The sequence below is a fragment of the Vombatus ursinus genome, unplaced genomic scaffold (assembly GCF_900497805.2).
Source record: "Vombatus ursinus unplaced genomic scaffold, bare-nosed wombat genome assembly UNPS02007284.1, whole genome shotgun sequence".
Taxonomy (NCBI): domain Eukaryota; kingdom Metazoa; phylum Chordata; class Mammalia; order Diprotodontia; family Vombatidae; genus Vombatus; species Vombatus ursinus.
The window spans coordinates 27,716,391-27,743,128 of NW_020947062.1; the positions used below are offsets into that span (position 1 = coordinate 27,716,391).

The following is a 26,738-nucleotide window of genomic DNA, read 5'->3' on the forward strand; positions in this document are numbered from 1 at the left end:
GGGAGGGAGGAAGGGAGAAAATTTGTAACCCAAAGTTTTAAAAACACGTTACAAATAAAAAAAAATTTAAAAAGAAAAAGAAAAAAATTAGAATGGAGCAAATGAAAGCTAATGACTTTATGAGAAATCAAGAAACAATAAAAAACCCCAAAAGAATGAAAAAATGGAAGACAATGTGAAATATCTCATTGCAAAAACAACTGATTTGGAAAATAGAGGAGAGATAATTTAAAAATTACTGGACTACCTGAAAGCCATGATGAAAAAAAAAGAGCCTAGACATCATCTTTCAAGAAATTATCAAGGAAAATTGTCCTGATATTCTAGAACCAGAGGATAAAATAGAAATTGAAAGAATCCACTGATCACCTCTTGAAAGATCCCCAAATGAAAACTCCTAGGAATATTATAGCCAAATTCCAGAGTTCCCACCTTAGAAAATATTGTAAGCAGCCAGAAGGAAGAAATTCAAGTATTGTAGAGCCACAGTCAGTATAACACAAGATTTAGCAGCTTCTACATCAAAGGATTGGAAGGCTTGGGATATGATATTCTGGAGGTCAAAGGAGCTAGGACTAAAACCAAGAATCACCTACCCAGCAAAACTGAGTATAATCATTCAGGGGGAAAAGGGATATTCAATGAGATTGAGGACTTTCAAGCTTTCTTGAAAAGACCAGAGCTGAATAGAAAATTTGACTTTCAAATACAAGACTGGAGAAAAGCATAAAAAGGAGAAAGGGAAAACATAAGGGACTTAATAAGGTAAAACTGTTTACATACCTACGTGGGAAGATGATATTTGTAACTCATAAGACCTGTCCCATTATTAGGGTAGTTAGAAGGAGTATATACAGACCAAGGGCACAGGTGAGTTGAATATGAAGGGATATCATCTAAAAAATAAAATTAAGGGATGAGAGAGGAAGGTACTGGGAGAAAGAGAGAGAAAGAGGTAGAATGGGGTAGAATTATCTCGCAAAAATGCTCTTACAGTGGAGGGTAAGAGGGGGGAAGTGAAGGGGAATGAGTGAACCTTACTCTCATCAGAATTGGCTCAAAGAGGGAGTAACATACATACTCAACTGGGTATAGAAATCCTGTCTTACCCTATAGGACAGTAAGAGGGGGAAGGGAATAATGGGGGGGGTGATAGAAGGGAGGGCAGATTGGGGGAGGGGACAGTCAGAAGCAAAGCACTTTAGAGGAGGAATAGGGTGAATGGAGAGAGAGTAGAATAAATGGGGAATACGATGGAGGGAAATACAGTTAGCAATTGGAACTGAAAAAAAAAATTTGAAGCAAGTGTCTCTGATAAAGGCCTCATTTCTCAAACATATTTTTCAAACTGAGTCAAATTCATAAAAATAAGAGCCATTCCCCAATTGATAAATGATTAAAAGATACGATCAGTCTTCAGATGACGTAATCAAAGTTATCTGTAGCCATATGAAAAAATGCTCTAACTCACTATTGATTAGAGAAATGCAAATTAAAATAATTCTGAGGTATTACCTCATGCCTATTAGATTGGCTAATAGGACAGAAAAGGTAAATGAGAAATGTTAGATGGGATGTGGGAAAATGAGAAATTAATGCACTGTTGGTAGAGCTGTGAACTGATTCAACCATTCTGTAGAGCAGTTTGGAACTATGCTCAAAGGGCTATAAAATCATGTATACCCTTTGACCTAACAATAACACTACTAGTTGTTTATCCCAAGAGAGATAAAAAAACAAAAAGGAACAGGATATGTACATAGGTATGAAAATATGTATAACAGCTCTTTTCTGGGAGCAAAGAATTAGAAATTGAGGGGATGCCCATTAATTGGGGAATGGCTGAACAAGTTGTGGTATGTGATTATGATAGAATACTATTGTACTGTAAGAAATGATGAGTGGGATGCTCTCAGAAAAACCTGGAAAGACCTGCATGGGCTGATGCAATAATGTGCTGTGTGTAGCAGCAATATTGTAAGATGATCAGCTGTGAATGACATAGCTATTCTCAGCAATACAGTGATCCAAGACAACTCTGAATGAATTAGGATGAAAAATGCAATCCATCCCTAGAGAAAGAACTGATGGTGTCTGAATACAGATTGAAGCATGCTTTTTTTAACTTTGTTTATTTTTCTTGAATTTTTTTTGCCTGTTTTTTTTAACTACCTGCCTATTATGGATATGTTTTGCTTGACTACTCATGTATAATCTATATCAAATTGCTTGCTTTCTCAATGAAGTGGTGTGGGGAGGGAGGGAGAGAATTTAGAATTCAAAGTTTGGAAAACATATTAAAAGTTGTTTTTACATGTAACTAGAGAAAGATAAAATACTAAATAAATAAAATAAAACAAGTTTTGCTCATGTAAAACCTTTTCAGTCTTATGTAACCAGAGTTATTCATTTCATCTTTGTTAATTTTCTCCTATCCATAGTTGTGAAAGTTATTTTCTTCCCTGCTCCTCTAATTTGTTCATTATATAACTATATCTAGGTCATGTATCCATTTGGAACTGATTTTAGTATGTGGTGTGAAATATTGGTCTAAATTTAATTTCTGTCAAACTGCATTCCAGCTTACCCTGCAGTTTTCATTTAGTCTTTTTTTTGGTGGGGGGGGCGGCAGCAGTGGCTAGGCAATGGGGTTAAGTGACTTGCCTAGGGTTACACAGCTATTAAGTGTTATATGTGTAAGGCTGGATTTGAACTCAGGTCCTTCTGAATCCAGGGCCTGTGCTCTATCCACTGCGCCACCTAGCTGCCCCATTTAGTCTTTACTTTAGTAGTTGAAGTCCTTAAAGGCTTTCTATCACACTGGGACACTATATTTTATTGCTCCAAGCTTTTGTACTTGATCTTATTCCACTGATCAACCTTTCTGCTACCAAATAGTTTTGATGATTATTGCTTTGTAGGATAGTTTGAGATCTGGTATGTCTAGGCCCCTTTTCTTCCCTTTTTTCCCTCATGATTTCCCTTAAAATTATTGACTTTTTTTCCCTCTAGATCAATGTCGTTATTATTTTAAAAAAATTTTTTCTCAAGACAGCATGCAATCTGATATAGGCTCTACATATACATTCCTATTAAACATTTTCACATTAGTCATGTTGTAAGGAAGAATTAGAACCAATAGGAGGAACCGTAAGAAAGAGGAAACAAAACAAACAAGAGAAAAAGAGCAAGTAGTGTGCTTTGATCTGCATTCAAACTCCATAGTTCTTTCTCTGGATATGGATAGTATTTTCTATCATGAGACCTTTGGAGATGTCTTAGATCCTTGCATTGCTGAGAAGGGCTAAGTCTATCAGCATTACTCATTGCACAGTGTAGCTGTTGCTGTGTACGACGTGACGTTCTCCTGGTTCTACTCACTTCATTCAGCATCAGTCCGTACAAGTTTTTCCAGGTTTTTCTGAAGTCCACGTGCTCATCATTTCTTATAGTACAGTAGAATTCCATTATGTTCATATACCACAACCCTGTGACCCTGGGCAAGTCACTTAACCCTCTTTGCCTCAGTTTCCTCATCTGTAAAATGAGCTGGGGAAGGAAATGGCAAACCACTCCTATATCTTTGCTGAGAAAATCCCTGAATCGGGTCATGAAGAGTCAGATACAACTGAACAACAAAAACATTGTCATGTTTATTACATTGGCGTGGCCATATCACGAACAGTTAATATCTCTCCACATTATTTATGTCATATTTATTATATTAGCATGGCCATACCATGAGCAATTTAATATTTCTTCATTTAGTCAGGTATGTCATTATTTCTTTTGAAAAATGTATTGTAGTACATTAATGATAGCTGGTATCTCACATATTTTATGCATTCTAGAATTATTTTTAATGCAATTTTCTCCTTATCTCTTGCTGGTTTTGTGAGTTTAGTTTATAACCTGCTGTGTTGCTAAAGTTAATTATTTTAAAAAATTTTATTTGAATATCTAAGATTCTCCAAGTAAGCCATCATATATGTCTTCTTTTAAAAAGTAAATGCTTTGCTTGTGTTTATTCCCTCAGTTGCTTTTTGTCATATTCCTATTGCTGGAATGTCTAGAACTACATCAGATAAGAGGGACACAGTTGTGTTCCTGGCTTTATCCTCCAATATTATTGGAAAGATTTCTGCCTTTTCTCCCTTCAATATAATGTTAGCTTTTGGTTGGAGAACTACTGTCTATCATATTAAGGAATGATCCTTATTTCCCCTTGTGCTTTTTAATGTTTTTAATTTTCTCTTATAGACTGCTTTATCTTATCATGGAAATTTCATAAGTCTGTGATACAGAGTTAAGACCAGTTAGGAGTCACAGATAAGGTCTATTTGGAACACAAGTCTTTTACTGTATACATTCTGGGGAGCCAGAAAAACTTCTCTCTCTCCAAGTTTAAGGAGATATAAGTTGTTTTATATGAAAACAGACATTGGAATGCTTAATAGAACACCACTGTTCAAAAATAGCTGTTTATAAGTAATTGCCAACTAGATAAGAACACAGCTGTAGAGACTTCCTGGAATGTTTATGGTCTGGGTGTCCTGATTAGCTTCAGCTGTGCAGTCAAGGGCAGGGCAATTTTTAACTATCAGTCTACATCCCAAGCATCTTGGCATGTTGTTTCATTTTTCTTGTTTTCTTTACTGAAATTATTTATAGTTTCTATGTTTTGTTCTTTGATCTACCAGTTCTTTAGGCTTAAGTTATATAGTCTCCATTTAGGCTTGATTTCTTTTTTCAAAGATCTTTTATTGACTATTTGCATGTGTTTGTGTTGTAGTCAGCAAAGAATGTGTTTAATTTTTGTACTTTATTTATTTATGAGGGCTTTTGTGCCCTATCACATGGTCAGTTTTTGTAAAAGTGCATGCATAACTGTGAAATATACGTGTTACTTTCAGTTATTATCTAAGATAATCTAACTTTTCCAAAATTCTTTTCTTCATTTCTTTTTAGATGTCTAGCTATAAAAGGGACACAATTAAGTCTGCAACTCTTATAGTTTTGTCATCTATTTCCATTGACTAATTTTACTTTCAAGTACTTAGATGCTGTGTCATTTGGTTACTGCATATTAAGTATTGATATTATTTCATCATCCATAGTGCCTTTAAGCATAATGTAATTTTCCTGGTAATTACTTTTAACTGTCTCTATTTTGACTACTGCCTTCTCTGAGATCATGCTGCTACTCATGCTTTTTTGAATTTGCCTAAAGCATAATATTTTAGGTCCAGACCCTTATTTTAACTGTGTGAATCTTTGTTCCAACTGTGTTTATTGAAAACAACTTATTATTGGATTCTCCTTAAAAATATTTTTGCTATTCTCCATTTACAAGTGAGCCTAACCATTCATATTCAGTTTTATGATCATTGTATATTTTTCTCCATTATAACCTCTTATGCCCTCTTTTCCTCCTGCTCCCTTCTTTTCAATAAAAAATGAGGTGGAAAGAAAAATAAAGAACCTGATCAACATTAAAACCTGTAATTGAAGTGGTCTATTCCTCCTTCTCTGTCTCTCCTCTCTGCAGTAAGCCCAGATCCTGATCTCCTTATACCTTCTCTCTTTTTATTCATCTTTTTTGATTAACCTTTTCAAAGTGGAAGTTCATATTGCTTTTGACTGTTCCCTTCCCACTTCTACTTTTCCTTTTATGATTCTTTGTCCTCTTTCCTTGGCCCAGCCTGTATTCCTTTTGAATTTAACATATCTCTACAACAGATTGTGTGTGTGTGTGTGTCTTTTTTCTGATAGAAGTGAAGTCATGAGAGGCCTATTCCTTCCATCCTTTCTTCAATGTTTGTATATTTTTCTTCTCTTATACTCCATTTGAGATATAATTAAGTTCTTCACCTCTTTTCTTCCATGATGTATTTCTTTTTATCTCCTTTTCTTTCCTCTCTTAAAACAAAACATAACTCCCCAGCCAGGCCCTGTATTGGTCTTATTTAATTCTTTCTGTGAATCTTGAAGAATGAAGACTATTAGAATGTAATTATATCATCATTATAATATATTCCCTTTGAATTATTCAAGTTTATCTTTCTAAGTTTCTCTTGACTCCTATGTTTGCACTTCAAAATTTTACTCATCTCTTGTCTTTTCATCAGGAATACTTGAAAGTTTTCTATTCTATTAGTCCATTAATCCTAGTCCTGTAGGATTATACTTAGTTTATTAGGGTAAATTATCATTGGTTATAAATTTATATTTTGCCATTTGGAACATTGTATTCCAAGAGTTTCACTCATGTATCAGTTGCTGCTTAGTTTTGTGTCATCTTAACTGTGGTTCCCTGGTACTTGAACTCTCTCTTTTTGACTGTTTGTGGTAGTTTTTTTTGACTTGGAAGTTCTAGATAATTCGTTGTGCCATTTTGATATTTTTCCTTAAGATTTTTTGTTTGTTTTCTTTCTTTTTGGGGGGGGGGGTTAATGGGGTTAAGTGACTTGCCCAGGGTCACACAGCTAGTAAGTGTTATGTGTCTGAGGCCAGATTTGAACTCAGACCCTCCTGAATCCAAGGCCAGTGCTCTATCCACTGTGCCACCTAGCTTCCCCCTTTGTTTTCTTGAGGATGATGAGATGATCAGTAGATTCTGTCTTTTTTAACTTTGCCTTTTGGCTCTAGGTAACATTAGAGTTAGCATGGCATGGTGGATAGAGAGCCACCCTACAAGCCAAGAAGACCTCGGTTCAGGTCTCCCATTTCTTACTCATTCTAGCTTCATGACCCCTAAGCAAGTCATTTGACTTCTCAGTGCTGTAAGCTGGTGATATCAAACTTAAATAAAAATGGGAGCCATCAAACCATACCTAGCAAGGTTCCTGCAGGCTGAATATTAACTTATTTTTTATGTTAATGTTTTATTATATTTTTATTTATTTTGTTAACTAATTCTCTAATTATACTTTAATAAGGTTCATCAATACTTGCAGGGATGCTTGACACCTCTGCTTTAGGCAACTTGCCTAAATTTTAGACAACTGTCTAAAATTATAAATTTCGACATCTGTCTAAAATTATAAATTTCAGAGAAGGTACCAACTTGCAATGAAGTTGTCTTACCTAAGAATTCCCTTTACTAATGAGATCACAGTTTCCATCTCTATCCTTAACCCTTAGGTTATAATAGATGTGGCAATCAAGTATACAGTAAGTAAAAAAAAAGCTGAAATTGGAGTTAGGAAGACATGAATTCAAATCCTACCGCATTTACTCTATAGGTATGTGATCCTGGGCAAAATACTTAACCTCTCTCAGCTCCAGTTTCTTCATCTGTGAAATGGAGATAATAATAGCCCATGCATCCTTTGCCTTTTACACATCTCATTTAAAACTTTTTTAAGATTTGAAATAATCTTAAAATGCTATATAAATGCTAACTAATAAGCAGGACTTTTTGGTTCTCATTTTTAAAATTTCTTGATATGGTATCTAGGTTTTGGCCATGGTTTTCAGTGTGTCTGATGATTCTTAAATTAGATTTCCTCATTTATTTCCTAGGTCAGTTTTTTATAATAGATAACATATTTTCTCATACATTTTCAGTCTTTTAATGTTATACTAATATTTATTGTTGTCTTATTGTGTACTATATAGTTCTTTTTGGTTCATTATAGTATTTATGGAGAATAAGATGTAGTAAAGTTTTCCATGTTATTTTCTAAACTTTGGTCTTCAGGTTTTTCTTCCTGAATTCTCGTTTATTTATAATTTACTTTTTTACTTCGTGTTTCATTTCTTCCAGCCATTCTTATAGTCCTTGTGGTCAAACCATTTTTTTTTTCTTTTCCTGAATCCAGTCTTTGTTACATATAGGGTTAACTACTCTTTTCTTTTGGATTTATCTTATAGGCTTCTCTTAACTTTAAAATATTTCTTTTTTGTATACCATATTTCCTTCTATTTACTAATATTTTCAGCCTCTCTTCTTGCTTTCAGGTTTCATACCTAGGTCTGTCCCCTTTGGCATGCTTGAATGGGTTGGATAGGTTTTGTTTGATCCTTTCCCTTCTAAACTAGATGCTGTGGCCTCTGCTGGTCTGGATGGGATGGTTGATATCAGGCTGTACCTTGCCTCAATTCCTAGCTTCTGTTCTGGTCTCAAAGTGGTTCACTGTAGGCTGCCTACCAGATTTAAGGGAGAAACTTACTTCCATTTCTTTTCAGTTTTCATATTCATTGATCTTTTGGTATTTTTTTCAGTTATTTGCTGAGGTAAGACAGCTGGGTTTCTCTTTGATTTTTGACAAGAGCAACTTAACCAAGAAGACTATAATATTCTCTCCCCCAACAATCTCCTTGCCACTCTCCAAGTGATACACATGGCTCCTTCTGCAGGGATGGGACTGAGCATGTCCATTTCCCTGTTCCCAGACCTTCAGTAAAGGGAGGTGTGATTCATCATGTCTTCTCCTGGACCTTCACCAGTTTTTTAGTTTTTGAGTTTTAACTTCATTTTAGTCCTTTTCTTATTTACATTGTTGTAGTAATTCTGTTCTCTTGGTTCTGCTTTGCATCAGTTATTATAAATATGATGATGTTTTCCTGAATTCCTCATATTCATCATTTCTTATTGCACAATAATATTCCATTACTTAATTTGCTGGAGTTGGGTATTTGGGGTTGGAGGTTTTTTTTTAAAGTCATTCCACAATCAGTTGTGCAAATTTGTATCTATTTCTTTCCTACCACAAATACTATTATGAATATTTTTTTTGTTTGTTTTTTGTGTTTTGTTTTTAGGCAATTGAGGTTAAAGTGACTTGCCCAGGGTCACACAGCTAGTAAGTGTCAAGTGTTTGGTCTGAGGCCGAATTTGAACTCAGGTCCTCCTGACCTCCGGGCCGGTGCTCTATCCACTGCGCCACCTAGCTGCCCCTATTATGAACATTTTTAGCCTTTCATTTTTATTGGAAGGAAAATCTTTTTCCAAGCTTTCTGCTCTTGTCTCTTCTTATCCCTTCCCACCTGCTCTCCTCCGTTTATCCCCATCTTTTTTATAGTCTCATGCCATCTTCTTACTTTGCTTTTTTTCTCAGACAATTCCTCAGCCTACCATCTCTGCCATGAGTTTGGCAGATTGTTCTGGGAATAAGCTCAAACTTCTTTTCTTTCTGCCCTGATGACCCTATATTCCTTATTTTCCCTTTTCTTTCTTCCCCCTCTACTATACACACACATTGAAATTTGAGCTAGAGTCTGAGTTCTCTGGGAACTTTAAAATTGTGGGTACTTAGCTTGTCCAGTATTCAGGCCAGTTGAAAGCTCTCTGCCACTAATCTTTGTTTTGGAGAAGGAAAGTTCTCTGTCCTCATAATTTCATCAGGATTTTCCTGGTAATGTTATTTTTTTCCTGAATTTTTTCCAATTACAGAGATCTCTGAAAAAAAAAAAAGTTTAAATGTGGGCCTCATACTTGGAAAGATTGGAAACCACTGGAGTCTGATTCTGAAAAAGTGACCTTGCCTTAACTAGGTTTTGCCAATGCTTTAGTATGCTAACAGCCAGTATTAAAATAGATTCTGATATTTTCAGATTAGAAGTGAGATTTAAGGATAACTTAAGGTCTAATACAAATGGTCTTTGTATCTTTCCCCCCTCAGCCTTCTTACTCTACTCCTAGAATTTACTACTTACTCATTTGCAGCATGTAGAAACATCAGTATTTCATGGCATTTCCCTCCCTTGCTTTATACTTTTCTTTTGTGTGGTTTTAAACCTTATCCCATGGTAGTCCCAAAGATAGGTTCATCTATGAGGAACTAGGAAAGAATTACACTAAACTTAGTGTACAAATTGACTTTAAGGAAAATATACCTTCATGAAAATTTTTTAAGTTATTCTAACATTGTAAAATTCATATGTGTGTATGTGTGTAATGTTTCCTTTATATATAATATATATTTATGTTGTCCTGTCTACTCCATTAGAATGTGAATTTCTTAGAATAGGGATTATGTTTATTACTTCCTTTGTAAATCCCTTTTTTCCTTATTATGGTACCTTTGCAAACAGTATATGTTTAATAAATGCCTCGGATTAAAATTATAAGGAATCCGCTGGCATAAAAATAGTAAATTTGTGTCACATGCATTTAAAAATTTAAATGTTATTCTTATTGATGCTTTTTGTTTATATTCCCTTCATTTCCAAATGTATCTTCCCAAAACAATCTCTTTTAAAAAGATTAAAAAAGAAAGTTACAAAAAAGTAGTTTAATAAAACCATCCAGACATATTAACTGTGTCTGACATATGTCCAATGTACCCCCACCCAGGTTGTTTCATTTTTGTGTCTCATTTACATTATTGTAGTAATTGTGTGTATTGTTTACATTATTTTGCTTGCTTCTCTTGCACATATGATTTTAAATTACCTCAGTCTATCCTTTTTCATTTAGAATGGTTTTTGTTTGAAAATTGCAGCACTCTTAATTGTTGTTTTATATGTTATGTGAGATGTGTAAAAATGTGATCTCTTTATTTTTCTAGTTACTGGACCGTTGTCAGAATTACAAATAGCTTATGTTTGCAGAGAAACATTACAGGTACTTGTATATAGCTGGAAAGATAATTTGACATGAAACTGTATAAATAAAGCTGCATTAGAATATAGTTATGGTCCTGCCCATGGGCAAGGGAATGAATAAGCTAAATTATTACCTTATTCTGAAAGCCTGATTTTTCCCTCTGTTAGGCTACTGAATAGACAGAGTTCACATAAACTGAGTTGCTAAAAATGGGGTGGGGTGGGGAGGAAGACAGTTGTGCTTGAGTATTCTCTGACTTCTGGGCCTCAAATTGAGCTGGGGAATTCAAGGGAGTAAGATGGATGCATGGAACGATCACTAATCCTGTCTGCAGCTCTGGTTGTGTATTACCACTACCCAGTACTTCAACTTCTTTGTACCACTGTACTGGTTTGAGAAACTGCCTTGTTTTGTGGTGTGGGCTACCAATAGATACTTCTGTCCTTCCTCCAAAGCATTGAGGAAAGCTAGGCTGATTTGATATCTGAGAAAAATGTGAAGAGCTTAGTAGCTTTTAAGATTTTCATGAATTAATTTATGTATTACTGGCCATTTTCAAAATTAGTCACACATTTTGCTTGGTCCAGGAAAACCTGATATGCCAGGAAAAAAAAAACCAAACCCAGAAACTTTATGATTAACACTACTGTTCATATATAATACCCTACCATACCAATAAAAGCCTTTTATTGAGATTAGTAGATAACAATTTTATCACTTGCAGTTTACATTTTTTTTACAGATAATTACAATTATTGCTTGATGTATTTAATTTACAGTTGAAGAAATTATTGATTTTTATGTTAGTAGGTAAGATCAGATCTAGAGTTGAATGGAATCTAAGAGGCCACATAATCTGATTTCCTTATTTTTTTTCTAGTAGCTTGTTTGGAAATAAAAACAACATTCAACTGATGCCATTTGTGGACTTTTTTGGCTGTTGACATGTTAACCTAGTCGAGTGAGAAATCATTGCAAAGAAAGTCAAATGTTTTTGTATTCTTATTTCCTACATAGAGAATTCTATACTACAATGATACATACACATGCATGTGTGTATTTAACATGCCACAGTAGATAGAAAGCTAACCTCAAAGCCGAGAAGACCTCAGATCAAGTCCTACCTCTGACATATGCTGGCTGTGTGACCCTTGGCAAGTCCCTTAACTTCTCAGTGCTATAGAGCAGCACCGGGTGGGCCAAGCTCCCAGGCTGGGGCCCAACCCATAGTACTCCCAAGTGAAACCAAACCTGTAATTGGGAAATACTTAACAAAATAAATAAAAATACAATAAAATATAGACAATATCACATTTTAAAACTAAATCAACATGTAGCCCTGCAGAAATCTTTATGTACAAATTAGTGGACCCATTTCTGTTTGAGTTAGACACCACTGCTCTATACCATTCTCTTAAGCTTAAAAGTTTTCATACTGACCTTCAGTGGTAGAAAGAGTTCCTTGCCTGGGAGTTTCCTATACCAATAAAATCACAGGTCTAGTCCCTTTCACCATCTTTAACACACATCAGACATATAGAACTCAGAACAGTGAGCAGATTAATTGTTTTGCTGCTATTCCCAAAGCTGGTTATGGCTTTTAAGTAGTAGAAAAAGCTTTGAATTGGTGTCAGAAGACCTAGATTTTATTCCCAGTGCTTCCAGTAACAAGGTGCATGACCATAAATATGTCACTGATTCTTTCTTATCCATATCTTTCTCTAACTAGATGAGATGAGAGATTTCTGACCTATAAGCTCCAGACACCTGTCAGAGCTAGAGGGAGGGCAGTGTAAGATTTTTCTAATAGGAACTCCAGATATTCCTTTGAATCAATAAATAAGCATATTTTCTTTAGATTGAACAAATAACATGTCTCACAATATGTATATATTATTACTTTCATAATTGATAAAAATTCATTTAAAAGTATAATTGAATTCCTGGTGGTTTTTTGTCATTATGTTCTCAATCAATAAATATTTCTCATACTTAGAAACATTGGGAACCACTGGACTAGATGACTTAAAACTTTAAAATTCTTTAATTTTAATTGAGCTACTACCTTAATTAGAGCATCAAGCCAGGTTCTCCCAACAAAAAATTTCATTTATTCATTCAATAAACATTTACTGAATGCCAGTATACTATGCACCAAGGACACAAAAACAAAATGATCTCTGTCCTGAAGGAGTCAGCATTCTATAGGAAATATTAAGAAGGTGTGATTTCTTTCATTCTCACTTTGCCCTTTGTCTAGTGTTCTACTATTAGCACTACTTTCCCCTTTGCTACCCTTCCACTCTAATTTAATTAAGTTGTATTATTTCTTTGTGGATGAATGGGTTATAGACAGTTTCATGTTGACCCAGCTTTCCCCAACCCTTGCTGGTTTCCATCTCCAAGAGAAGAAGGACAGATCTATGTGAACTGAGTTGTATTGAACCAGAATTTCACTCTAGAAATGGTCCTGGCATGGTTGGTGGTAGTAGAAAACAGGGTCCAGGTTTGCTTCCCCACTTTGTAAAGCCACAGCTTGATCCCTTGCTGCTCCTTTAGCCCCCAAGGCTACAAACCCTCATTTTAATATTCTAAGAGCCAGTACATTAATATGACCTGATCATCACAGAATAAAAGTAAGATTTAAGAGTTACTGAAGCTTAATTAAACACATAGCCTAATTGACTATGGTTAAATTTTGAGCTCTTAACTTAAATATTAGGGATGAGGAGTGTTTACTTTACCTTAATTTAGAATGCAAAATATAAACATTCCCAGTTGCTATTCAACTCTTCTTTTGTTTTTAAACAGTTTTAATATTTATTTTTCATATTGTGCTTTATTTTTCCATATAGTTCTCAAGGTTTTATGTAAAGTATGTAAAGGAATAAACTTTAGTTTTTAGGGAGGCAGCCTGATACAGAAGGAGTACTGAATTAGGAGTCAGAGGACTAGGTTTCAAATTCCAGTTCTGCAAAGCAAATCACTTTACCTCTCTAGACTAGTTAACCCACTGGGGCAATTGAATTTAACCCAGAGCTTGAACTAAACAGAACTTCCAGTTCTATGATGTTTTAATGCAAATTCCCTAAATTGCATTTAATAAAGTCCTTAGTTTGTTTTACCTTTGTTCGGCCAGACTAACTCTGGCTGAATGAACTGGAGTTGAATACTACAGGAAAATAACAATCAAAAAACATGAATTAAGACTTAAGTAATTTAAATAGTCCTGAAATTCCTGTAAGTTCTTTCTCCTCTCCTCCCTCATCATTTATTTAATAACTCTGAAGTCCTTTCATTCTCAACAAGTAGATTGGGGAAGGCTTATTTACTACTACCAAAGAATGGATAGTCCATTACATGTTGATAATAAGAGAGTATATTTGCTGTACAGATTGAGTCTGTCCCTACCCCCTTTCCCTCAAGCCTAATAACCGGGGAGAGAATACGCTACCTTTTGCTCTGCCTTTATACTTACCCTTAGTCCATATCTGGGGTATAGGAGGCCTGTTTCTTGTTTATACTCTGAAAGATCAACTTTTACGCAGATATATGAGATAGTGTAAAGAATAGGAATCATAGAATTTTAGACCTGAAGGGACAAGATCCAATCTGTCCATTTTATAGATAAAGACATTGTAATTTGATAACTTAGTAATTGTTACTCCTTACTATGTATTATGGTATAAGATATTTAATCACCCTTCTTAGTCAAAGATGATTGGGAAAGTTTCTTGTTTGTGAGTATGTATGGTAGGAAGTGAGGGTAGGGAATTACTGAAAGGACCGGCAAGACCAAGTAGGCCTTTCTGAACGTGGAGAATGATATTTTAGTAAAAATTTGTGAATTTCATCCCAGGAGACATACTGGAAAACTTTGAGAAATAAGCAGTGATCAAAAGAAGTATTTATATAGTATAATACATAATACTCTATCAATTTCACTCCCCTACAGGTCGTAGTCATACTAAATGTTTTTAGATCAGGTGATTTTTAAAAACTTTTTTGTTTTTTTATAAGTCTTAGTAATAGCAACCCTCATAACTAATTAAGAAACTTTCTCCCATTCTTTTCTTCTTCCCCCCAGTATCTCAGCTTTCTTATTAAGCTTATGATTTAATGGAACATTTTTGGTTTGTTGTTGTTTTTTTCAGTTATATTAACGTATATATTTATTTTGTTTTTGTCACTTTTAGGGTCTTGCTTACTTGCATACTAAGGGGAAAATGCATCGGGATATTAAGGTAAGTTAAAATAATATTTAAATTGCTATGCTTTTCTATAAAAAGACATAAAAATGTGTAATCCTAATTCAGTAATATTTGTTTTTTGCTTTAGGGTGCAAATATCTTATTGACAGACCATGGTGACATTAAATTAGGTATGTTATTTAAGATCCTAATTTATTACTAAATTTTTAAAATTAATATTAGAATTGTGTGATTAGCTAAAAATGCTGGTGCTAGGGAGGCTGAGGCTGATCACTTGCTTGACTTGGGGAATTCTGAGCTGCAGTCAGGCTAAAGCTGATTGGGTGTTTGTGCTAAGTTTAGCAGCAATCTGGGGAGCCCTTGGGAGCAGAGGAGCAGCAAGCTTCCTGAAGAGGGGAGAACTAGCCTAAACTATAAAGAGTAGTTTAAAACTTTGGTTTGAATCAGCAGTGGGATTGGGCCCTTTGAGTGGTCATTGATCTTCTAACCTGGGGGTGAGAGGGAGAGAAACCCAGTCTCCTCCAAGATAGATTTTTTTCAAAAAACTAAATTCTGTATAAATTCTGAAAAGAAAAAAAAAGGTCAGGGAGTTTTCTTGTTTTCAAGCCTTGTGAATCAAAGGTTAAACTTTAAATAATGCTGTTTTAGATAGCTGCTCTAGTTTTATATTCCATCTCTGATTTATTTGCATGTCTCTGTAGTATTCTATATGATTTTACATTTGTTTTATGTTGTAGACATCAATTTTTTTTTTCTATTAAGATGAACCAAAGCCCCAAATCTCTTTAAAATGTAACAATTTTTTTGGGGGGGGGGTTGTTTTTTTAGCTGACTTTGGTGTGGCTGCAAAAATAACAGCTACCATTGCAAAGAGGAAATCTTTCATTGGTACCCCTTATTGGTAAGAAATTGCCTTAATTGGATTTGATATTTCATCATTTGTTAAAGGTTAGGATCTGCCTTAAGATTGTTGAATATAATTATAACTTTATAAAAGTGTGATGCTCTAAGTCTTTACCCAGGGTTCATGAATTCTGATAACTAAGTTTCGATATAATTAGTTTCCTTTGTAATCTTACATGTTTTATTTTACCTGTTTAAAAATATTTTTCTAAGAATGGGTCCATAGACTTCATGAAGCTGCAAAAGAAGTCCCTGATACACAAAAAGGTTAAGAACCCCTGATCTAGAAGGGAAAGAAATCATTTAACATTGTCAGAATACATAGATCCTCTCTGGCTTCATTATAAGATATGATTTGATATAGGCAATTGGAAATTGTTTTTCAGTGCCCTGTTCTTCCCAATAATAAATTGGTAATGATTCCTGATTTCGCCACTGAGAGTGTAGGTGTGAGAGCTATTATTTCTTGAGTCTGCCCTTTCATTCCCACTGCCAACATCCAGCTACAGGTCCTTATCTTGTGACTGGACTATTAAAGTAGTATTCTAATAGTTTTCTCTACCCTTATATCTTTTTGGATCCCCAGCATCTAGCGCGGAGCTTTGTATTTATTGTTGATGATATTGTTAATACTTGTATCAACATAGCTCTGTAGAAGGGACTATTTCAAATGTGGGAACTACCAGAATATGAGACACAAGGTCAGAATAATCAGTGAGGTTTAGCACTTCCTGGAAATCAATAGTGCTGTGTTGTTGCTTAGTTTAAAAACTGCCCAATATTATTCATATGCTGGGGAGACAAGTAGAATAAGAGATACGGAAGAAGACATACCACAAGAGAGTAGAGCTCTCAGGGCTGGCAGTCAAGACATTAGAGCTCCGCAGGCCCTCACAGTTCAACCTTAGTGAACAGTGATGCTGTAACCAAGAACTCCTTTAAAGCTTTGTAGAATGTAGGGGTAAAAAATCCAGAAAGGAGGAGGAACAGTTTATCTTTTTTATACAGCTTGTTTGTTGATATACCTGTCAGAGTACTTTAGGCCTCTGTAAAAGTTCTAACTGCATATTCTCTTCCCCCAATTTGAGAAACATTGTTTTAAAAGACCACATGAGGGGAAAAAATCTTTATACTTTAGAGCCACTTTGTACTGTAGAAGTTGTTCTGATTTTCTTTTATAACATTTTAAGAATTGTATATAACTAGAAGGAACAGATTTCAGTTGTTAGGTTTGAAAAATAGAAAATTTCTTTTCATTGGTGATACTATATTGAATTATATATGGACTTATACATACATACATATACAAACGTATTGCAGGATGGCTCCAGAAGTTGCTGCAGTGGAAAAGAATGGTGGATACAACCAACTTTGTGATATATGGGCAGTAGGGATAACAGCAATTGAACTTGGAGAGCTTCAGCCACCTATGTTTGATCTTCATCCAATGAGGTATTTATTAAGATGTTAATGCATCTTTTGGGATAATGATATTCTTTGATTCTTTGGAAATGCTAATCATTGGAACATTTCAAATTTTACTTTCAGTATATCACAGAAAAATACAACTGTAAAAGAAATTTTGAAATAATCTAGTTTAAGCCTTGCTTTCTGATAGCATTACATCTGTAGCACTCAAAACAAATAAAGATGGAAAATGTTCAGTTTGATAATTATATACTAGTGTTTAACAGCTACCAAGAAAAAAAAATTTTTTTCAGTGAAAGACAAGGTTTATTAGAACATTAGTCATATTGGGCAGACTCTTAAGGAGTTGGAACATTAGTAAGCTATTGGCTAGATTTTAAGAATCTAAGCAGTGGCTAGATTTTAGGAATCTGACCCTTTGGCTAGATTATAAGAATCTAAGCCTACCAAGAAAATTTTCATTAAATTTTTAGCTTTGCTGGAAGCTGAACCATTTTTCCTTCTTTTGTCCTCCTCTTTGAAAATAGAAAAGAATTGATCACAAAAACAGTTTTCTGATATTCCAAAACTGATTATTTGGCATGTTAGATTTTTCTAGACCTTTAACTATTTTTCCTTTTCCTTCCTTATTGATTATTTTGCTATTGATCTTCCCTAGGGAGTCAGGAGATAAAATATGAAGGTAAAAACCAAATATCAGTTGTGTTGATCTTGAAAAAAATGAGACTAAGGAAGATATTGAAGCTATTAGCAAAAATGAGTTTTGAATTTGGGAGGAAGAGAATTAGGGTTATCTATGAATTTCTTTTTATTTTCTTTTACTATAATCAATTAATCAAGCATTTATTAAGCACCTGCTATGTGCCAGGAACTCTGGTAGGTACTGGAGATAAAAGGACAGAAATGAAAAAAGTCCTTGCAGTCATTTAAGGAATTTAAATGACTTATTCTGTCAGTCAAGAAGATATGCGTGTGTGTAATAGATGATTATATACAGAATAAATACAAAGTAATTTTGAAGAGACCTCTAAGAAAGGCTTTATGAAGAACAAGAGTTCATAACCTAGGATCCATGAACTTGGTTTTAAAAATATTTTTATAACTGTAGTTTAATATAAATGGGTTTCTTTAGTAATCCTGTGTATTTTATTTTAAACATTTTAAAATGTTAAAAGTTTGAGCTGGGTTTTGAAGAACACTAGGGATACCGAGAGACAGGTGAGGAGGAAGTACAATCCAAGCCTGGTGGACAGTCATTTCAAAGGCATGGAGAGAGGGGATGGAATGTCTCATGTGAGGAACAATAGAAGTCCATTTTGGCTGGATTCTAGAATGTGGGAAGGGGAGGAGCATATAAGGAGCCTAGAAAGGTAGATTGAGGTCTGATTGTGAAGAGTTTAAATGTCAAGAGTATTTATATTTGATCCTAAAGGCAATAGGGAGCCACTGGAGCTCATTGAATAGGGGAATGACATTACCAGAACTATACTTCAGAAAAATTACTTTCCTGGATATATGGAAGATGCATTAGAGAGTGGAGATTTTTCATGCCGTGAGATTAGTTAAGATTCTATTACAATAATTAAGGAAAGAGGTGATAACTGAATGGAGAGAAGGCAACAGATAATAAGAGATTTTGTGGAGATAGAAAAGGCAGTATTTGGTAGCTGATTGGATATGTTGGTTGAGTGAGACTAAGGAGTCAGAGGTGTCACTGAGGTTGTGAACTTGGGTGATTGGAAGGATGATGGTATCTTAAACAGAAGTATGGAGGGTTGGGGAAATAGAGAAGAGCCAAGCCAGAGAAGTGAGATTGAATTCCTACAAATGGACTTGGAGCTAGCCAGCACTCCGACTGGGGGAACAACTGATTGATTGATATCAAAACTAGACCTATTCTCTAATAGATAAATGGTCAAAAGGTATGAACTGGCAGTTCTTAAAGGAAGAAATTAAAGCTATCAACAAACATTAAAAAATGCGTCAAATCACTAGTAATAAAAAATGCAAATTAAAACAACTCTGAAGTTTCAACTCATACTCATCGGATTGGCAAAGATTGTTTTTAAAAAGGAAAATGACAGTTATTAGAAGGATTGTGGAAAAATAAGTACACTAATGTCTACTATTGGTAGAACTGTTAATTGGTCCAGACATTCTGGAAGACAATTTGACAATCTGGAAGACAGATTTTTTGACATGACCAATATATGGGTTTTTTTTTCTTTGCTCAGTTATGCTTATTTGATATAAGGCTTAAAAAAATACCCTTTGATCCGCTGATACCACCACAAGACATATACCCCAAAGAGATCAAATAAAGAGGAAATGATTCATCTATACAAAAATATTTATAGCAGCACTTTTTGTTGTAGCAAAGAAATGGAAGCTTAAGAGAATGCCCCTTAATTGTGGATGGCTAAACAAATTATGAATGCAATGTAATATTATTGGGCCAAGCAATTTCAAACGGGATATATTCAGAGAAATCTTGTATGAAATAGCAACAGAGTAAAGAGTGAAGTGAGCAAAACCTAAGAACAATTTACATAGTGACTGTAACACTTTTTTAAGAAGAACTTTCAAAGATTTAACTCTGATCAAAACTTTGACCAACCACTGCTATAAGAGAACCCATGGTGAAGCATGCTACTCACTGCCTAACAGAGAGGAAATGGACATTTTCTGATGTGGCCATATGTGTGCAGTTTTTTCATTGGTTATTCTTATTTGATACAAGGGTTTTGTTTTTTTTTTAATTAAAGGAGATTTGGAGGGGAGGAGGTATATTAGCAATGGTATTTCTCAAAAAAAAGAAGAAGAGAAGAGAAAGAATAAATGAATCTTTTTTTTTTAAATGCACAGAAGAAAACTAGGGGATATTCAGAAGAAGGTACAGAAAAGCAAGATAGCTTTGAAGCTTATGGATTGAAGTTCTATTCTTTAAAAAGAAATGCAAATTATATGTGATAAAGATTTATGGCTTCATCCATAATTCATTCTTCATTTTCTGTTTTTGTATGTGGAAGTATTCCTGTTTGTCAAGTTCAGAATAACAAATAAATTTTAAATTAAAAAAAGAAACTACATAATCTGATTAAAAAACGAGAGAGCATGTGAAAAACTTTTAGGATGCAACCAAATGTAGTCCTTAGGGGAAATTTTATTAAATGTTTTTCATCAGCCATAAAGAGAAATAACATAATAATGAATTAGAAATGCTACTAGAAAAAATTAAAATCCATGCAACAAGTTAAAAGACCTCAGTCAAAAACACTCTGAAAGTTAAAGAAAAGATAAAATAGAAACAAAAAAGATGAACTGATAAATAAACCTAGGAGCTGGTTTTTCAAAATAAGCTTAAATATAATTAAGCTTAGCTAATCTGATAAAAAAGAAAAAAAAATTACCAAAATTTTAAAATGGAGAATTTATAACTTGATAAAATTAAAGAAGTTATAGGAAATAATGATGACGAAAGCTAGCATTTATATAGTACTGTAATATTTTCCTGTGAAATAGATACTCTTTTTCTTATTTAACAGATGAGCTTAAATGCCAGAGGTGAAGTGACTTTCAAGCTATCTGAGGTGTAGGATCTTTTCTGACTCCCAAGTCCAGTATTCTATATAGTATGTTACCTAGCTGCCCCAACTAAATGGCAATAAAATTGATAATTTAAATGAAAAAGATGGTTATTTACATGAATGTAAAATGCCCAGTTTAACAATATAAGATGTAGAAAATTAAAATAAACTAGTCTCAGAAAAAGAAATTGAATATGTCATAAAGGAACTCCAGAAGATAAAAATCCAGAAGCAGATGGATTTAAAAGTGAATTCTATCAAATATTCAAATAGAAATTCTAATATTGCATAAATTGTTTTTAAAAAAGGAAGAAATCCTGTCAAATTCTTCAAATATTAACTGGATCTGTGGTTTTATTACTTCAGGGGCAAATCACAGTCTATGCTCATATGCCTATCTTATATGACTCTCATCAATGTCTTCCATTAAAGTTATCTACAAGGTATCCACCCACTGTGCTAGAGGCCTTCCTTACTTTTCCTGATATCTGGACGGTAACAGTGGTACACTCTGGCCATCTACCTGAGACAGTGCTTTACATAATCAACAAACAAATGTACATTGTGATCTTACATTCTCTACATCTTCTAGTCAGTTATGAAATAGTCATCTAAACCAGGGAATGAAAAAGAAAAATACAGATTAAGTTTTTCTAATAAGTATCAATATAGAAATATTGAACAAAATATTAGCAAAATGGGGATAACAACATATGAAGAATGTTATCCACTATGAACAAATTGAATTTATACCAGGAATGTAAGGTTAGTCCAGTATTTTTATAATTTATTTATTGCATTTCTATAGTATTTGAAGGTTTATAAAGTGCTCTACATATATTTTCTCATTTGACGCTCAAATAACCCTATAATGTAGATGCTATTACTATCCCCATTTATAGATAGTCATAGAAAGGTTAAGTTATTTGCCCAGGGGTCACAGAACTAGTAGGTGTCTGAGGGAGAATTTTAACTCAAATCATTCTGACTTTTAATCTTATGCTCTATCCATTTCACCACTTAGCTTCCTGTTAGGAAAACCCATAAATATAATAGATCCTATGAATATCTTTTATTTAAAAAAAGATACGAGTCACGTGATTACATTAGATGCAGAAAAGACTTTTGATAAAATACAACACCCCTGTGTGTTAAAAAAAATATATATTAAAAAGATTAGGAGTAAATGTACCCTTCCTTAATTTGGCAAACTATCTAAGACTAAGATGTAGCATTATCTAATGGAAAAATTCTAGATGTCTTTGTGTAAATCAGGGTTAAATCAAATATGTCTATGTCATAACTATTATATGTTTCTAGAAACACTAGTTTTTAGCAATAACAAAAAGCATTAAAGGAATAATAAGCAGAGTCAAAGAAGAAATAAAATTATAACTTTTTGTAGATGACATACTTTGCTTACTTAGAGAACCCTATAAAGTTAACTTAAAAATTAATTTAAATAGTTAATAACTTCAGTAAAGCACCAGAGTATAAAATAAACCTACAGAAAAACAAAAGCCTTTTTCTTTATCACACAAAATCCAGCATGAAGAGATAGAAGAGAAATTTCCTTTTATAATAACCGTAAGACATATATAAAATAACTAGATATTGTCACGAGTAGAATTTAACAAAAGGGAAAACTGAGGCAGTTCCCTGTAGGAGATAAGGTTTATTAATAGAGTACCATATCTATTAATAAAAGGATCTCTGGCCTACCTCCATTTGTGCTAAGAAACCCTGAGTGAGCACTGTTAAGGTCTTTTATACCTGTGTGTGGTCTTCCTTCTGATTGGTCTGACAGTACAACTTTTGGACCTCCTCTGGTAAAGGCAAGGCAGTTCCTGATTGGTGGACATTTTAAGGAGAAGGTGGGTTAATAACAGCTCCTCCCTGTTACTTCATCTTTGGGATGGGGGTGGGGAGGAGGCAGGACTAATCCTCCTGTTAAAGGATCAGTCTGCAGCTAGGGGAAGTGGACAAACCTTAGGATGTGGCTGATTATGCTCTTCTCTGTTATTTAATGCTAGCTGCATCATGAGACCCAGCTGCCTTTAGCAATCCTGGCTAGAGAAAACCCATCACAATCATGTTCTTTGTGGTTTTAGCTTCCACATTGCAGACCAAATCACTCCTAACTTTGATTAGAAAGCAAGGACTGGAGGCTTGTTCCCTGGGCAGGGGAACTCCAGCTGGTTTTCTGACTGAAGGGTCCCACTTGGGGAGTGGGACTGAGCTGGTTAATGAGCAGATGCCTTGGGGCCTGGGAGCAATCACATTCCTCAACCACACCTTAGTTCTGGTTGGGAGAGGTCTCCTTTTGAGCTAGATTAAGAGATGGGAGTTTTGACCAAAAAAGATATACTATATAGTAATATTAATTATCAAATGATACAGCATAATATTAATTTTCCTCAATATCTACCTATTAAAGCACACATCAGAGCTATATGAATACAAGTCAATAAGCATTTAATAAGCACCTACCATGTACCAGTAAATGGGCTAAATGCTGAGGATACAGAGAAAGGCAAAAAACAGTTCCTGTCATCCTGGAGTTCACAATCTAATGGGAGAAACAACATAAAAAAATTATGTGCAAACAAGATATATACAGGATAAATTGGAGATCAGGCACAGAGATCAGGCACTGGTATTAAGAAGAACTGGGAAAGGCTTCTTATAGAAGGTGAAATTTTAGCTGGCACTTGAGAGAAGCCAGGAGACAGAGATGAGGAAGGAGAACATTGGAAAGATAGGGGACAGCCAGTGGAAAAAACCTGGAGTTCGGAGATAGAGTGTTTTGTTTGAGGAACAGCAAAGAGATCAGTGTCACTGAGGTAAGGTTTTAGAAGGTAGGAAGAGCCCAGGTTATAAAGGGCTTTAAAAGCCAATAAGGATTTTATATTTGATCCTGGAGGTAGTAGGAAACCACTTGAGTAGAGTAGTGACAAGATCAGAAGATCATTTTGACAGTTGACTTCAGGTTGGGAGAAACTTGAGGCAGGGAGACCAACCAACATGGTATATGAGTCCAGGTATGAGGTGATGAGGACCCTGACCAGAATGTTGTCAGGATCAAAGGAGAGAAGTGGACATATATAAGAAATGTCATGAAAGTGTAATTCACAAAACCTGGCAACAGATTAAGTATTGAGGGATGGGGAGTAAGAGTCTGAGAGAATGAGGAATACCACAAAACATTTCTTATAGAAATAATTTAATCAAATAATTGGATTTAAATAACTGGAAAAAATAGAAATTGCTTATGGTTGGCCCATACCAACATAATAAAATGATCATATATCTTAAATTAATTTACAAATTCAATATCATACTAATCATACTACTGGAGTTACTTTATAGAACTAGAAAAATATCTACATTCATCTTGGAGAAGCAAAAGGTCATGAATTTCAAGAGGATTAACAAAAAGCAGGAATGAAGGGGGTCTAGTGATTTTAGAGCTCAAGCTATTCTTCAAGGCAGTAATTATCAAAACTATTTAGTCCTGGTTAAAAAAGAGAAAAGTTGTTCAGTGGAACAGATTATGTACATGACACCTAGAAGCAGATGAACATGGTACTATAATGTGTGAAAAAACCTAAGGCCATCAGTTACTGGGTTAAAGATTCAGTACTCTGCAAAACTATTGAGAAAATTGGAAGTTAGTCTAACAGAAATTAGGTTTAGACCATTACCATACCACAGACTACAATAAGTTCCAAATGGATACATCACCTTGATATAAAAGGTCATATCACAAACAAATCAGGGGAGCAAGGAAAGAAATGCCTTTCACAGCTATTTATAAGGAAAGAATTTCTGACCAAAGGGTAAGGGAGTATCATAGGAAATAAACAATATTAATTAAATAAAATTGAAAGGTTTATGTACAAACAAAATCAATTATATTAGAATTTGAAGGAAAACTCTTAACTAGGAAAAGGGGTTGTGGCAGATTTTTCAGATAAAAGCTTAAAATCCAAGATATATAAGGAATTGATACAAATATATGAGAATTGAAGTCATTCAAGCAATAAGTGCGTGGTAAAAAAAAACAAAGATAAATTTTCAAAAGAAAAAAGGCAAGCTGTAAACAACCATATGAAAAATTGCCCTAGATTACTAATAGTAAGAGAAAAGCAAATTAAAATGAATCTGAGATTTTACCTCATACTCATGGCAAAGATGATTAAAAAGGAAAACTGCAATTGTTGGGAGAACCGTGAAGACTATGCACACTAATGAACTATTGGTTGAGTTGTGAATTGATCCACCCATTCTGAAAAACAGGTTGTATCTCTACCCAAGAAATCTAACTGGTATTATGGATAGCTGGATCTGAAGTCAGGAAGACCCTAGTTTAACCTTGTCATAGGACACTTACAAGCTGTGTGACCCTGCGCAAATTTTTAGCCTCTGCTTCAATTTCTTCATCTGTAAAATAGGTATAATAATAGTACCTACATTCCAGGATTGTTGTGAGGATTAATGAGTTAATATTTGTAAGGTGCTTTGCAAACTTTAAAGTGAAATTAAATGCTAGCTATTATTATTTTTCAATCAAATAGAAAAACTGCTATGAACAAAAATATTTATAAACAGCACTTTTTGTTGGGGAAGAGCTGAATGTGAATATAGTGGGTATGGTTCTTTACTTGGAGTCCAGAAGACCTGGATTCAGATTTTTGTCTCAGATACTTATTAGCTAGCTAGTCAGTTTAACTTCTCTGACCACAGTCTCTTCATCTGAAAAATGGGGTAATAGAACTGAATGGCCTTTAAGGTCTCTTCCAGCTCTTTATCTATGGTTTTATGATTATTACACTGTAAGAAATGATGGAAGGGATGAATTCAGAGAATTCTGGGAGGACTTGTATGAACTGTTGAAGAGCAGAATGAACAGAAGCAAAACAATTTATGTAGTTACAACTACATTGTAAAGGAAAACATCTGTGAAAAAAAAGACTTAATAACTACGATCAATGCTGTAACCATTCATGACTTCAGAAGCCTGATGGTGTTCCCCAGGGCATCAACCCCAATTGGTTAACAATTAATGAGAGAACGAATATTGCAATGAAGAGCTAAGAGTAATGTCCTGTCATTCATACCTGGACCACCCCCAACCTTGGACAGTCTGTTCAGACAATTTATGCCCCACCCATACCTGAACAAAATACAGCACTTACTCCATGTGGGTGGAGTCTGAACAAGAAAGTCCAGTTTCATTATCAGCAATGTCCTTCAAGAGACTAAACTTTTTAAAATCAGGACTTTAGAAAAAGGGAGAAATTGGATCTCCCCAAATCATTGGTTATTAATAATAATTTCTCATTAGTAAAATAAAATACATAGAAGAGAGCAGAAGAAAGTTCAGAAGGAGACACAGCCAATCAGGGCTATGTTGAAATTACTTTGTTACATTTGAAACATACTTTTAAAATTGTTTGATTTATAACGTTCATACTGTTCTTTGTATTGGTAAATATTAATGTTTCTCAAATTCATAATAATAAAAACTCAAACTTTAAAAAACAAGATTGAAAAATGAGAAGTGGAGGCAAGTTTTTCTACGTGTTTCTAGGCAAAGAAAAAGAAGACATGGAATAACGACTTAAAGAAATGATAGGGTCTAATGCAGTGTTGTTTGTTTTGTTTTCTTATTTATTTTTTAAGCATGGGTGGTGAAAACTTACATGTATTTGTAGGCAGCAGAGAAAGGAACCATTAACAATAAAGATTAAAGGTAGGGGAAGATGATGGGAGCAATTTGCTTACAGAGACAGAATCAGGGATATATGTAGAGGGTTTGGCATTAGGCATTAGGGGCTAGAGAAAAGACAGAGAAGGGGAGATAATGTCAAGGGGTTTTAAGATTCTCTTTTTCTAGGATAGTATGAATCAAGAGGCTCAGCTGAGAAATGTGAATAATGAAAAATTATCCCTTGTTGCTGTAAGTTGTTACATTGAATAGCATTCACATATTTTTAGGTTTTTGTGACACACACACACACACACACACACACACACACACACAAACTTTAGAGG

General features: G+C 34.4%; 1 protein-coding gene across 2 annotated transcripts in view; it reads left to right on the forward strand.

The window, feature by feature from the left end:
• The window catches only part of MAP4K5 (mitogen-activated protein kinase kinase kinase kinase 5), a 176,444-nt gene that overhangs the window by 81,073 nt on the left and 68,633 nt on the right, over window positions 1-26,738 (forward strand). For both annotated transcript variants that reach the window (XM_027849199.1, XM_027849198.1), the window contains exons 5-9: window positions 10,515-10,570; window positions 14,749-14,796; window positions 14,891-14,933; window positions 15,592-15,664; window positions 16,987-17,118. In XM_027849199.1, coding sequence (XP_027705000.1) covers window positions 10,515-10,570; window positions 14,749-14,796; window positions 14,891-14,933; window positions 15,592-15,664; window positions 16,987-17,118 — 352 coding nt within the window. The remainder of the gene's footprint in view (window positions 1-10,514; window positions 10,571-14,748; window positions 14,797-14,890; window positions 14,934-15,591; window positions 15,665-16,986; window positions 17,119-26,738) is intronic.